At 29.6% G+C, this 15640-nt stretch overlaps 1 protein-coding gene across 1 annotated transcript in view; it reads right to left on the reverse strand.

Moving 5' to 3' along the window:
* Positions 1–7147: 7147 nt before the first annotated feature.
* The window catches only part of LOC142325598 (L-asparaginase), a 90768-nt gene continuing 82275 nt past the window's right edge, over positions 7148–15640 (reverse strand). Inside the window, exons 11-13 of the mRNA XM_075367542.1 lie at positions 12186–12308; positions 9896–9995; positions 7148–7869 (exon numbers count right to left, since the gene is read on the reverse strand). Coding sequence (XP_075223657.1) covers positions 7630–7869; positions 9896–9995; positions 12186–12308 — 463 coding nt within the window. The 3' untranslated portion in view covers positions 7148–7629. The remainder of the gene's footprint in view (positions 7870–9895; positions 9996–12185; positions 12309–15640) is intronic.

Genomic DNA, 15640 nt, shown 5'->3' on the forward strand with positions numbered 1-15640 from the left:
TAATATACTCTCTGAATACGAAAAAAAAACAATTGGGTGGGACAATGAAATAATACTTCAGTACTGAAAACATACATAATTTGAAATAACCTTCTACAATATCTTATAAGTTAATTAAATTCTGACAAAAATAATGACATACGCGTATATATATATATATATTGTATTAACTTGCTTCAGCGGCATACAACAAATACCAGGATATTTCCATACTGCATAAACATTTTCTAATGAAAATTCTATATTTAATTTCAGTGAATTATTTCAGCACCTTCTGAGAATATTTGTTAAATCTTTCTTAAAATCTGTAAAACTGAAATTCGTACTACACGATCGTTATAAAGTGTAAAATTTTCTTACATCAACAGTTAGTTGTTAAATCAATTTTAAGTACTGAATTTTTAAAAAAAATTCAGTGTTGTTTAAGTGTTTGAAAATTCTACTATTTTTTGCTCAAGGTGGGTCCCACCATCCCTTTCTTTTTTCTTCCTGTTAAGACTCCGGGAATTACCGTTCAGATATTAATTCAGAAGATGAATGAGGATGATATGTACGAATGTAAATCTTATACAGTCTATAAATCTATACTGAGTGTACAAGACTACACTTCTGTAGTCTTGTACACTCAGGTCGACCGTTGAAATTGAAACCCAACCGTCAAAGAACACCGGTATCCACGATCTAGCATTTCAAATCCGTATAATTGCCTTTACTAGGACTGGAACGCTGGAACTCTCGACTTCCAAATCAGTTGATTTGGAAAGACGCGTTCACCACTAGGCCAACCCGGTGGCTTGGGTCCTTGGGTCCCACCATCCCGCATTGCTTGTACCATACCCCCTGCCAGACTGAATTTTTTTAATAAGATATACGTTGCTGTGATACTGTTTATATATTGTTACGTAATAACAGTAGATATTTTTAATAAAAAAATTCTATAAAATTTATAATATTGATTAAATATTTAATTCTTTTCTTTATTTCGGTACAAAAATAAAAAATATATATGTATTTTTTTTCCTTCAAAAAAACAAAAACCGTATATTGAGTTCAGATTTTTTTCCAAATACATAAACTGTTTTCATGTCACCATAATTACATACATACTCCTTAAACTGTTTATCACAGCAAACTGTGAATTATTATTATTATTATTATTATTATTATCCCACACTTTCACAGCTTTTACTTTTGCCGGTGACATTCCTTAAACTCGGAGTAATTTATACCGACGAGTTAGGCTTGCTATTGTTGACTAAGTGCCTTCCGGGCAACATGGCAGGTGTCAATTTTCACGTTCCATTAGCGCGTGGGTTTTCCACTGGATCTTCAGTTTTTCAAGACTTTTTTTTTTTTGTGGACCAAAAACGTCTGTGGGTTATCATCGCACGGAATTTTTTTTTATAAAAAGGTAAAATAACACTAAAATAATAAAACTAAATAACGCTTAAAACTAATATAAATTATATAATAAAAATTTAAAACTAAGTAAAAACCAAAGTTAAAAAAGTGAAATAAAACTCAAAATTAATATCACAGATGGAGTCTTTAAAATAAAAGCTAAAATAATAGAAAAGGAAACGATATAAAATTTAACTAATTCCGATAGGTTGTGCAAAAGGCTCCCTAATCGGATAATAAAATTAAAGACATAGAACCAAAAAAATCAAAATCGAAAGTAAGGGGAAAAAAATTATCAAAAACTCTTCTTACATAAAAAATATATATGACAATATTAAATTTGTTGCAGTAACCGAGTACTACGCAAAAACAGAAACATCCGGTTCAAAATTTCATTATCATTGTACAAGATACCAATTATCATGTTTTTGGGTAGATTAAATTTACGCCGCATAACATATGCAGTCTATGAGTATGTGGTGCACAGTCATGCGGTAGTTGCATCGTGTGCATAGGGGTGCGTGTCCTCCTGACATTAGGTACTCCTGTGTGACCCTCGTATGTCATATCCGCAATCGGCAGAGGACTACTTCACTTCGAGCTTTTCTGCATGAGGAGTCCAATGGCAACACAGAATATTTAATCTACCGGAATTTATTATCGACGGTAGTCGTCCAGTCATCTTGCCACCTTACTCTCAGCGATTGTTTTACACGATTAATAAAATCAGAGGTAGGAACTCGGGTGGTGAAAGGAGGCTGAATACGTGCTTCTTTGGCAGCATAATCTGCTTATTCATTACCTGGAATTCCTACGCGGCTTACTTACTTGCAAAAACTTACTTCTGTGTTGCGATTATTCAACTTAGCGATTGCGTTGTAAATTTCAATGACGATAGGATGTTTGGAATAAAAGCTTTTTAAGGCTTGGAGAGCACTACACGAGTCACTGAAAATAAGCATGTTTCTATATTTAGGGTTAATGATATTTAGAGCCTTATTTATAGCGACTAGTTTTCAGCGGTGAACACACTCGTAATACCGGGTAGGCCAAACATATAAGTTCTTTCATTAACAACAAAAGCACAACCAACGGTATCGTTTTGTTTCGATCCATCAGTGTATACCACCGCCTCTGGGTTCATCTTGGTGAGAACACACTGAAATATTTGCCGGAAGACAGTAGGTAGTGTCGATTGTTTATTGAAGACTGTTGTGCAAAGTAGATGGTATTATTCCCTTCGCAGATACAATTATCGGGATTATATAAACTTCTTTTTGATTCCACATTTCTTTAATTTAAAAAGCAACATTGTATATTTCTGCAGCTTCTCATTGCGTTTAGTGTTGATGTTGTTACTTGATGGGATGTCTCCGTCTATTAGGTAAGTTACTTTTTCCATTTTATCAACTACTACTATATCCGGTTTATTACAGTCGATGGGTTTTGCTGTTACAATTCCCTGGTTCTAGAAATTTTTGCGCTGTTGTTCTTCAAAAAGGAGGACGGATCATAGTATAGTAGGGCCATTTTTGAAACTATCTTGTATCTACTGCGGAGTTCTATGTGTACAATTTTTGCCACGTTGTTGTGCCTCCTGGTGTACTCCGTCGGAGCTAGAATCGGACAAACCAGTGTTTATACGGTCTATTGTTTCATTGTGTTGCATACATAGTCTACACTTTGTTGATATTTTCTTTAAGAATAAATCTCTTAAAATTTCTCGTTGCTACCGCTTGATCCTGTATGCTACATATAAACCCCTCCGTCTTAGAATGTAACTTTCCCTGCACAAGCCGATTATCTGTAGCTGCTTTGTCGACTCCTTCCTGGTCTAGACGGTGACTATATCTCCCACGCAGATCTTTTCTTCCCCGATCTAGAATTTTATCTGCATCGCTCTCTTTCTTGTGTTCTACGTTGTTAGTCCTGTTGGCTAGGTTCAACGGCGTATAGTTTTGGTCTGCCGCTACGATAGCTTAATTCACAGCAAACTGTGAATTATTATATTATTATTACTAGACACATTTTTCTTTCCCTTCGTATGTATTATTATTACAAAAGGATAACAAATTTTTTTTTTTCTAAAATTTTCGTAGGAAGCAACTTCGCATACTCTTAACATACGTAGTTGTAGCGTTTCGGGGTGTTTCCATTCTCGTAACTGCATTCCCGATTTCTATTCTTCTCGAGATCTAAATCAGCATCGGTGGTAACCTGACATAGACTAAATCGATGACTGTGATATGTTATCAGGTTTAGAAGGTCTAAAAGACGACTTCCGGTAACACACATCAGGGGTACGAACGCAGACGGTGGTGTGGTGACCGGGACCGTCACAAGGCGGATGTCTTCCTCTACGGAGGTCAGAATGTAAATAAAGAGAAGATTGCAGACACCTTTAAAAACACGTGGTCTTTTTTATTTGGAAAACAGGATAAGATTTAATCGGTGATCTCCAGTCGCGTTACCACCGACCGACAATATCACACGTTCTTTAAACATTTTCTAGGCCTATAAAATTCTGATTCTTCTTCGGGGGAAACTGTAGTTTTTTTAAGGAGAGATATTTCCATTCAAGGCACGTTTCGTCGACGTTATAAATAAAGTATTCGTTGTAACCTTTCAAAAAATCATCATATTGTTAAATAAATTCATTTGCAGCAGCAAATGAATTTATTTAACAATATGTGATAATATTTCTCCTTGAATTTCAAGTTGCCGAATTCTAAGATGTCGTTTAAAATCTCGAAGCCGTCTTGTACGTCGTTAAAAATGTTCATTTCAATTTAGTTTCTCATTAAAAATAATGTACGTTTCTACAATAATCGGTCCAGAAATTGGCTCACCAAGGGATCGCTTTTGAACAAACAACCAAAAAAGTGCCCGTAAAGTTGTTTTCTTCATCGTCTTCCTAGAAAAACTTCGTTTTTTTTTCGAGTTGCAACACGTAATTCATAGTAATTGTTCCTACGCTGTATTTAACTACTAACGATTTACCTGTTCACCGTTTTACAATTTTTATTTTTCATGTTCATTTTCATTTTCAGCGTATCTAAAACCGTGTGATTTTATCAAGAAGTCGTGTAAATTATCCAATCTATCCTACGTACAGTTATGAATTTTATATTAGGCGAATACAGTATTTATGTCATTTTTTGACCTACCGCATAAGATTATGACAGCAGAATAAAATCGATCATAATAATACGCTTGACCGATCAATGTATTTTTCCATCAATTTTTTCAGAATTTAATTTTATATGTGGTTTACACACAGGTCTAAATTAACCTAATACAAAAAAAGTCGTAAAAATAAATTTTTTGTTAAAGTAAAGCTTTTACTTTAATAGTATTTAAAAATTATTATGTAGTGTATTTTTTTTTTTTTAGTTTCCTAATGGCGATGTAAACAGTCCGGATAGTTGGACATCCGGAAAACAGTAGTTTGAACAATCGGCGCTCCACTATAATTAATTTGACATTTTATCCACTTTTCAGGATCTGTGTATATGTTAGAGCTGCCCTTCGCTAATAAATCTTGAATTTCTATAATTTATTTTTATTACGCTTAATATAATAATATATTTAAATATTTAACATTAATAATATATCGTATTACCAATTTTAATATATATTAAAAAAAAAAAATGCCTGACGGTAAATTAAAGCGTTCTTTATTTATCTTGTTTGCATTCTAACTTAACTTATTTTACATATTGTACGTACTCGTACGTCATAGTAACAAAAGATTACAAAGCCTAATTCATTACTATGTCGCAGTTTGAAATTTGCTACTCCGAATTCGTCTTGTACTCTGTATATCAGTAAATTGGATATTTCGCGCCCCAGTATAAAACAGAGTTCTTGTTAGTGGCCTTTGTTTTTCCACCCTTCAGTCTTCATAATTCTTTCATTTCATGTCTCCCTCGACACGTCCAGGTAGGGTGTCGCTTCGCCTTTCTTTATTCCCTAAGCTACATTCCCTTTACTTCCAACCCCCTCCCTTTATATGAACTCTTATATTCATTATTCACAAAAATATAATATATTGAAGGAAAAAAGTATTAGGATAGGACTACATTGTGTGTGTGTGTATGTATATATATATATATATATATATTTTCCTTTTCTATTTAACTTTGTTACATGTTTTAAATTTACTATAATTTCTCGAGTATACAAGTGATAAATTCTTATTACGGGAATGAGTTATAAGTAAAAGGAGGTAAATTTTATATACTGAATTGTTTAAGGAAATGCTGGTTTTAGTTTAGCACTTTTTATTTGGTTATAAGAAAGTTCGTTCGGTTCTTCTATAAACAGTTCTATGAACAATTCCTTCACTAAGGACGACAAAATTAGGTTAAGAAAATTCAAAAAATAAAATAAAACATCGATAATAGTTGACGTTATTATGGAGGAAATTATTGAAGTGTAAAAATAAATTTTTTTATACCTTTTGCTATTACAAATGATCCTACCCTGCATACAATGACGGAAAAAGCGAGATTTATTTTACAACAAAGTAATTTTTTTTTCTTTTTGCTTTTCGGATAACTACAAAGACCGTAATGACATTTACAAGGTACAGTAAATAAGTTAAAGTATGATAATCGGATCAAATTTAGCAAAATTACTAATCTTGACGTTACCTGACCCTCCTCTTAATCAAAAAACATAATTTTAGCGTTGAAAAATTTCGGAAGGATGTAATTTCATATGTATGTAGACTTTTCGAAGAAAAGTACGGTATTATTTCTTTCGATCGCACGATTTAAAAAATTTGGGGATTGGTGATGACGTTTTGAGAAGGTATCAGGAGTACTAAAAAAAAAAAAAAAAAAAAAAAAAAAAAATACCATTCACTCAAATGTAATTTCTTTTTACATTCAGGGGTATAAAATTTGTGGCGTTTCTGAGTTACGCTAATTTAAGGGCGACAACAGACAAGATAACCTCAATTTGAGGTATTATTTCGCGGTGGCATAATGGGATCGGGGATGAAAATTAATTCTCTTTAAATTTTGAGGTATGAGAATTACAAAAATACCATTTGTGAATAAAATCTTATGCGAAAATGTCAAAAATAATATTCACGTATAACATTTTGTGACTCGAAAATTTCAAAAATTATTTGATTAATTTTATTGAAATTTAAATGCGCTATAATAGTGTTAATTGAATAATATCGATTGAATCGCTCTTGAGTTACTCTCAACTGTTCCAAAAAATTTAAAAATATCTGGCTCGAAAATCTCCAAAACTACTGGATTGATTTCATTAAAATTTTGTTACGCTGTAGTAGTGGATCTCCAAGTTGTGCATGTGAAATTTGATGAAGATTGGCCGAGTCGTTCTTCAGTTACGCTCAATTTAAGGTTGTAAACGTACATAACCTAAAATTTAGGTAAACTTTGTGTGTTTTCAAACTCGCTTCTGCAGCAAGTCACAGCAGCAAGTGAGTTTGAACTTGATTACGATTATAATTAATCTTCTTATAATATATATATATACATAGCTGCAGAGGCGTGCCCCGTATGAATGCCCTCCGCAGCTAGGCCCTCCGGGCTGGTTATTAAATGAACCGAGTCCTGGTTTAATGCAATTCCTCTTGCTTAAACTCCTATTATTTTTGTTGCTTGTTAAAAAGAGAAAAAAAACAATTTCATTTTAAATTGGCATTTATGGCACTATAAACAATCTCTTAAGATTTCTTTATAAACATTGTATAAAAAAAAAGAAACAAATCATGAGTTATATAGTAAAAATTGTTTGTTTAATATAATTAATTTTTATTTTATTTTTTGATTACAGTTACTTTAATTTTTGATTTTAGTTAAACATACATGTTATCATTACATATATGCAAGGGTAGATTCAACAGGAGACAATACAGTATCTGGGCCGGAAGCACTATTAATTCCTCTCAATTATCCGATTATATTAATCTTTTGGCTGCTGTTTGTAAATTCTGTTTCTCCTAAAAAGGGTATCCACCTGCCTTTAGATGAATTCATGTGGAAGCAGTAACAGAATAAAATCTAAATAACCATGTAGTTACATAAAACTGGATTATTATGATTATTTGAAAAAAATCAGTTTTTGTGGGTTATATCAGAAAAACTACATATAAAAAACACTGCTGTATTGTAATATTGTATTTTTTTGTCGATTTGTTTTAGCGTAAAATATTTTATGTTTTCTCATTCTAATTATAAATTTTTGTTATTCTTTTTTTTTACTGCTTACACCATTCGCACAGACATGTGAACTAGATTTTAATTTAGGTAATACAGGGACTGACTCTATGGATATAAATTCAATAGAAAAAAGTTGTACTATTGAGTCTAGATTAAGTTTCACGGCTAATTCCTGTGCAGTTAATCCCATCGGATCTGTTATTTCTCTATCTACCTTTGAGTGCAGTAAATATCTCACTGTTTTTACTTGTTTAGATACTACAGCCTGAAATAAAACAAACAATACATAAATTAGTTGTTTAGGAATTATATGTATTGACAACAAATGAAATAACAACATACACACGCACGCACACACACAATAAAAATGAAAAACAATAGACACTATTAAAAAGAAAGTAAAACCAAAATATACCAGCAAAATATCTGCTTGGAATGCTGTGTGGGAACAAGATTAATAGCTGTTAAAAGGCAGACAATCTGTAGCTGATAACCCCATCTGTTTTTAAAAAAATAATTATAACCTAGTCTACAAGTCTAACTTTTAAAGTAAATTCATCACCGTCACTTGGTGTTCTTCCTGGCAGCAGCTCTCTTATATCACTGCTGTCTACATTCATTCTCGTCCCAAGTCTTCTCCTTTGTCCCCTTGTAGTTTCCAGTTCTTATGTCATTTATTAACTTCATCCTTACTTCCTTTCTCTTTCTACTGACTCTTCTGATGCGGTTCTCAAGACCTTACTTTCTCTAACTACATCCTAATCGGTTAACTTTTCTTCTGCGTACTTCCAGCACGGTACTTAATCCTGCTCATTATTTGCAAATTTCACACTTTGTCCGACCATCTTACTTTCTTCATCCTTATTAATATCCGCATTTCAACCTCTCAACCTTGACGTGTCTCCTCTTTGGAGATGTACTTCGTGCAATTATGAAATGAAAGGATTGTTACTGTTTATTGCAATTCTAGATATAACTGCTGTCAACTGCTTTAGTAAGTGCTGTGACTTACTTGGTCAGATCTTTATAATTTGCTTTGATGAGAATCTTTTTTCAGAAGATTTTTTATGATAATCATCACTACAAAGGACATATCAGGCTGCATCAAATTTTTGGAATATAAATTATTCCTGCATACCTATCTACTAAATACATACAATCTACTAAAATAACATATTAAAAACATTCAGTGTAGTTCAATATATATATTATATATATTGAATTACACTGAATGTTTGTTTAATATGTTATAGCATTTGTATATTTCATATTGTTGAAGCATGATAAATTTTGTTTTATTTGTGTATGTGTAAAATCTCCTTTGATATTAGTGGTTTTGTATATCTGTTCTATTTTTATTTGACAATTTAGAAAGATTGATTTTGTTCTTTTGTGTAGCGCCTGTATACAATCATTGTATTTGTGTGTGGTGTGAATTTGCTTTCAGTCTATCCAACATAGCGTTTTATACTAATAATTTCATTGAGCTTCATCATTTTAACTCTGAAAGGTTCTTCGGAAGAACAACCTCCATGTAGTTTGAAAACAAGTTGTTTATAATTTTTAATAATTTTAAAATGCTACGAGCTCGTGCTTCAAGGTGTTCAACAGATTTGATTTAATCCTTTTTCAATTTTTTCATAAATTTTCAATTGGTTTTCTCTTTTTTTATTTAATACATTTTAAGTGAAATCTACTGCTGTAGTCAATAGTTATATATACCAATCTACTTACATATATCAACAGCACGTAGTAAAATCGCATTTAATGTTGTTCAATTTCAGTTATATACTTAAAAACAGTTTATCAAACATACATAGGTATAGGAAGTTTTCCTTCACATTTTTTAATTTCCAGGATGTGACCTCTAACACGCTCTAGGTGCTGCAAAACATTCTAAGAGATGCGGTTTATCATCATAAGGATGTGTTAGTATTATTTAATACTCTTATTACACTTTGATCTAATTTTTTGTAATCATCTTTTACCAAATGACAGAAAGCAGTTTCTATTTCCAAGAATACCTGTAGAGTTTTCAACTTTATCGTAATATGCAAGTTTCATAAAATACGGTAGACATTTATCATTATACCGTTATCATTTCATATACATTTACAGATTAGATAGCAGTTGATATCAGTTGTATTTAAGTAATAAATCAATTTTGAATAATTTAATAAAATTGCAGGATGAAGTTCCTAATCATCATATTTTGCTTAATTTCTTTTAAATAAATTTAAAAGAATTTTTGCTTAAATTTCCTTATAAATAAAAATGCAAAACACACTTACCGAATGCAAAGGTGTTCTTCCAGACATATCTGGGTGTGATAAATTAGCACCTGATATCTTATAACAACGTATCTTGTTTAATTGGCCATAGCTAGCTGCTCTGTAACAAAATATTTGTTTCATTACTTAATTGACAAAAATTGTAGATTAAAGAAAAAAAACATAAAATTGGTTTTTACTTTTTTCAGTGGATTTTACTACGGGTAAAAATTTTACCATGAGTTCAAGTATTCTTGTTTTCAAAATTTTGTATGTATGGGTGTGTGTATGTTGATAAGTATTTGGGTTTAAAATTCAGAAAAAATTAAAAAAATACATTTGTGAAATTAAGAAACAGTTCTAGAATCTAGAAAAAAAAAGAAAAAAGGTTTTTTAGTTACATCTCTTTGGGGGTTTGAATAAACTTGTGAAAAGTGTATTAGCTACCTAAAGTGCATTAAATTATTTGAAAAGATTTACTTAGCTTTAAAAAAAATTTGCAGATATGGGACCTATAATGCCTGTAACTTCCCATCTCCTTAACTGATCGAGTCCAAAATTAAATACTATCAACGCCCCTTTATGCAAATTATTGTGCTAAATTTCATTCAAATTGGTTCATCCAATTTGGAGATATCAAACAAAAAAAAAGCTGATGTGGACACCACAAGACTTCCTTGTGCCCCTATTAAATTACATACACACATTTTTAAAAGTACATAAAATTTTATTTCACTAACTTCTGATTTTTTCACATTTTTTATTTTTATTTTTATTATTGAATTATTTATTGTAAAATTTTTTTTACAATCAGAGGTTAATAATTATTAATAAATCAATATATTTAAATTAAGAAAAGAAAAGTTAAAGAAAGGAAATGAAGTGGTTTCAACTGATGTACCTTCCAGATATTTTATTAATTAAAACTTTATTTGGCTATAACTCTGGAACAAATGAAAATAAATACCACTTATGATATATCGTTAAAAAGCACTCGATGAGCGCTTATTACTGCAGTTAAGAAAAAGTCCAAAATCCAGATTTTTTTTTGATTTTGGGCTCTTTAATACACTTTTGGTTCAGTCGATTGCAATCAAATGTTTTTGCAATTTTTAGGTTCATTCTTCTACTTTAGCAACTTCTGGCGTTTATCTTATTATTCGATTTAATTATTTTATTTATTTTTGTGATACTTATCTTTTGATAATTTTTTGCACAATTAGATGTTACAGCAGTCCTACATCCAAAATTTCAACATTCTAACATTCTACGGCTAATCATTTTTTGAGTTATGCGTACATACATACATACGTACAGACATCATACTGAAACTAGTCAAAATGGATTCAGAGATGAAATCTGAAATTTTTTGCGATTACAACACTTCCTTATACACAGGAAGTAACAAGTTGATGTAAGCACTAAATACATGCATACGATTTTAGTATATTTCTTTAATTTCAGCTGCTTTGCATAATATTGTAATTATGTAGTAAAAAAGATTTAAAACCTTATAAAATTATATGTAAACTTAGAAAAGTTGAATGCCATCTCCCCTCGGTACAAGATAAATCTTCAATCTTGAATATAGTAAAAATACTCTACACAGATATGTGAAGTACAACAATCTATGAACAATGACCAGAAACCTCAATATAAAAACCAGAATGAACAGTGTTTTTTAATCTTGCCATAATAACACTCAAATTAATGATGACAACCGATTTCATTTTACAATTATGTGTAAGTAAACGACTGAAAATAAGTTCGTAAAGGGGCATTCAATAAATATGAAAATTGGGTGGCATATTGTTAATAAAATTTTATCTTTTACTGTTCTGTCCATAATAGTCAACAATAATATTGATTAAAAAATTATAAATGTTTACAACATTAATAATAATAATGTATAATAATAATTTTATAAAAACTTATTTCAAAATCTCTGCAGTCATTTTTATGAAGCGGGTTACTGAAGGTGGTCGTAAGGATGACTGAAGTAATTTTTTTCAAAAAAGGTTTCGTTGTAAAATTTATTTCAGTTTGTCATTTGTTTTAAAAGTTATATTGCAAACATTGCTTTCTCAAAAAGAAAAACAGTAGTATGTATAAATGGTATTTTATGGTGTAAAAGTATTATTTAAAATATAACTTAAAAGATATTTCATTTAAAATGAAATTTTTTTATTTTCTCAGGTGTGATATTTATAGACCTTGATTGATTAATAGAATTTTCATTTCACAATATGTACACTTTAGATTAGTGCTATATTTTAGATACATTTCATGTCAATAATGTGGATTGACTTACAAGCAAATTCGATCAGCAATTTGTAGAGGACTTAGAGTTAAATGCGCTCCACACTGTCTTAACAGTTTAACTACATCTTCATGTTCATTTTCAATTGCTTGCATTAATGGTGTTAGATCAAACCTGTAAAATTTATTTTTAAAAAGTAATATACAACAAAAATTTTAAAATTGTACTGTTTGAGAATACACTAATAATCTAGTAAATAGCATTCTACTAGATTTTTTAATTAAAATTACTGGAATTAGAAATCTAATTTTTAATTATATAAGTTATATTAAAACATTTTATTATTGCTATTATTCTAGACTACACAAAATATGTTTCTGTAATTTAAAATTAGAATGTTGAATTATAAATTGTGGATTATTGTAATTGTACAATTAATTGAATAATTAGTAACAATATATAATAAAAAAAATTGAAACTTTTGTTATGAAGAAAATCAATACACCCAAAATCAATATACTAAGGCAGATCAAACATATATACCTTATAATTAACCAAAAGCAATTACCAATGAGTCACCTAGCTTAAACCCATCGGTGTAGATATCTAGATTCACTGAAAAAGAAGTTGGAAAATTTTTATTCATTATTAGATGCTTATTTCCTTACATTTATGAAATTGAAGATGGTAATAAAATGGAATAGTAACACTTGAAATGTGGTATTACCGGAATACCACATTTACTGGATATTGATTGTTAGATCGATAAAATACAAAATTATGAGGTTTTAAGTAAAAAAAGCGAGGAGAAAATTCTGTTTACAGAATCTTGTAGAGGTGAACTTTGATTGATCAGTAGGAAATAAATTAAAAGGTTCTGGGTTTAGTTAATCTGGAAATAGAGGGATGTTACACAAAAACAAAGAGTAGAATATATAAAACAAATAAATGAGGCTTTAGGATATAGTGATTACATTTAGGTTAAGATTACCCCAAATATGATTACTCCAAAAGATTATAATATATCAGGAAGAATGGAGAAATTCATTAAACTGTGAGGTGTTATAATAAAATGCTTAACATTTTATCCAATAAAACATAATTCTATAAAATTAATATTTACTAATATTTGTATTAATGATTAAAAATTTTAATGGCAGTCATTTTGGAATTTTCAAGTTAAGATTTTTAAACTTAATTATTTTGTAGTAGTTGTTGTCGGGTATGTACACCGAAATTTATTAAAAAATATCTAATTCATTCTTAAATTCTTAATTGAAAATTAAGAATGTAATTCATTCTTAATTGAAAAACACAAAATTGCAGGCGGAGGAAAAATGAAATGAAATATGGTATTTGTCCATATGAATGTTTTTGTTTATTTTAATGTCTGGAATCTGTCCCATAAGTTTGGCTAACATCTCATAGGACTCTTTATTTTCAGTAAAACCTCTGTCATCCAGATGGATGGTCTGGATGAAATCAAATGCAGCCTAAGTAAAAATAACGAAAATAATTTAATCACTGTTAAAACAAGATTTAGTATAAAATAATTTAGACTAAATCTTGTTTTATGTATATATTTGTTATTACATTTATCTACGTGATACTGAACTCTAATCATAACTTTTGAATGCATACTAATTATATTACTGTAATAACAGTTTGTTAATAACGTCACACAACATTTGGTTAATCATAACTGTATTTTAGCGGCACACTAAAAGTATAAGTCTGCTGTAATGAATTTGATTTGTTTGTTTAAGTAAAGCCCTTATTATATTATAAAAATAGCTTTGGTATTTTTGGTCAGACCTGTAAAAATTTTTTTGTCATACAAAATAGGCTATTTCTTGGAAATAAATAATTATTGCCTCTATACAGTAGCTGTATAGAGACAATAATTATATTCATCTATTAAAACATCATTTGTGTTACATTAGAAAATGTATACGTTTTAGGAATTTCCAAAATTTATCTTGTAACTGAATGTTTGAATTTATAAAGTGCATCATTATACTTATAGCTAAAGCACTGACTGAAACTAATTTAAAAGAATGTGCTTGTGTGTTGTCCAGATACTACGCCTACTCAACTACAATTATTAAACTGTATGTAAATTGAGACACTTCGGTAACATAGATGCTTTTAACATTAATTCAGTAATTCAGCAATTTAGTTTTTTATTGTCTGGACAGGGAAGATTATAGAGACAAAATTTCATAATCTTTAGTGTCTGTTCCCAAGTAAGAATATAACCACATGTATGAGGGAAAAATAACGAAAATGTGGAAACTTTTCCTCAGTTCCATAAAAACTGTCTATGTAGGGACTTGTCCATATATCAACGTTTTCTGGGAAGAAAGGTTTTACTAACAATACTCCTCTGTACCAATCTAAATTAATTTATATTTAATAGATCAACCCTAAGTACAGAATAATTGAAATAGGATGACCTACCTTATTTCATTACACAAACAGGAAGCGCTTTTGTAAACTTGATTCGCACCATCAACTGCATACATTTATATGTATATTACAAAAAAACATCTTGCAAACCATGATAAAATACCACTTATTCGCTTATAATTTTATGTTATAAATATTTTTAAACCAATTAAATTTTATTGAAAATCTATAAATTAAATTTAACCCATCGTACTTTAAAATCTTATATAAAAAATGTTTAAAACTTTTATTTAAATTAAATTTTTTTAAAAATCATAAACAAACAAGAGATAAAAAACATCAAATATAAAAAATTGTTTAAAATTATAAAGATTAATCGATTAAGTTAAAATTAAAATGTAAAAATATAATTAAAACAAGATAAAAATTAAAACTTTTAAAATAAAAACAAAAACTTAAGCAAAGCAAAATCATATTCCAGCCATATTGAAAGATCAATTTCTCACCACTATCATCAAATCAGATAGTGGTACTATCTACTGCAGCCTTTATAGTACGTATACTGTCTGAAGGTTGACCATATTAAATTTATTCTTATGTTTGTATAAGTAATACCTTTCTAAAATCTCAAAACCCATATTATTCTTATCCATATCTCATTTTTTAATTTCCAATATTTTTAAGTTTGTCTGAATATCTGATATTGCATCTTTATTTTTAATCAAATGATCTAATACATTCACAAAACCCAGTTTACCTTTTTTATAACTTCTAAAAATGTTTCATGAATCTAGTTTTTAGTACCACTATATATATATATATATATATGATCAATAATAATAAAATGGAAAAATCCACTTACTGCTTGTTTTTATAGTACATAAAATTAGTGGTTCACAGTGTGCATTATTTCATCAGATGTTAATATTTTTTTTATGATTTAAAAAATTGATTAATTATTATATATATATATATATATATATATCAGTAATTATTAACAAAATATTTGTTATAAGGACAACTCAAAAATGTCTATTATAAAGGTAGAGTTGTGACTCTTAATTTTAAATGGAATTTAAAAAAGCAACGATTTTGAT

The sequence above is a fragment of the Lycorma delicatula genome, chromosome 5, assembly GCF_047948215.1.
Source record: "Lycorma delicatula isolate Av1 chromosome 5, ASM4794821v1, whole genome shotgun sequence".
Taxonomy (NCBI): domain Eukaryota; kingdom Metazoa; phylum Arthropoda; class Insecta; order Hemiptera; family Fulgoridae; genus Lycorma; species Lycorma delicatula.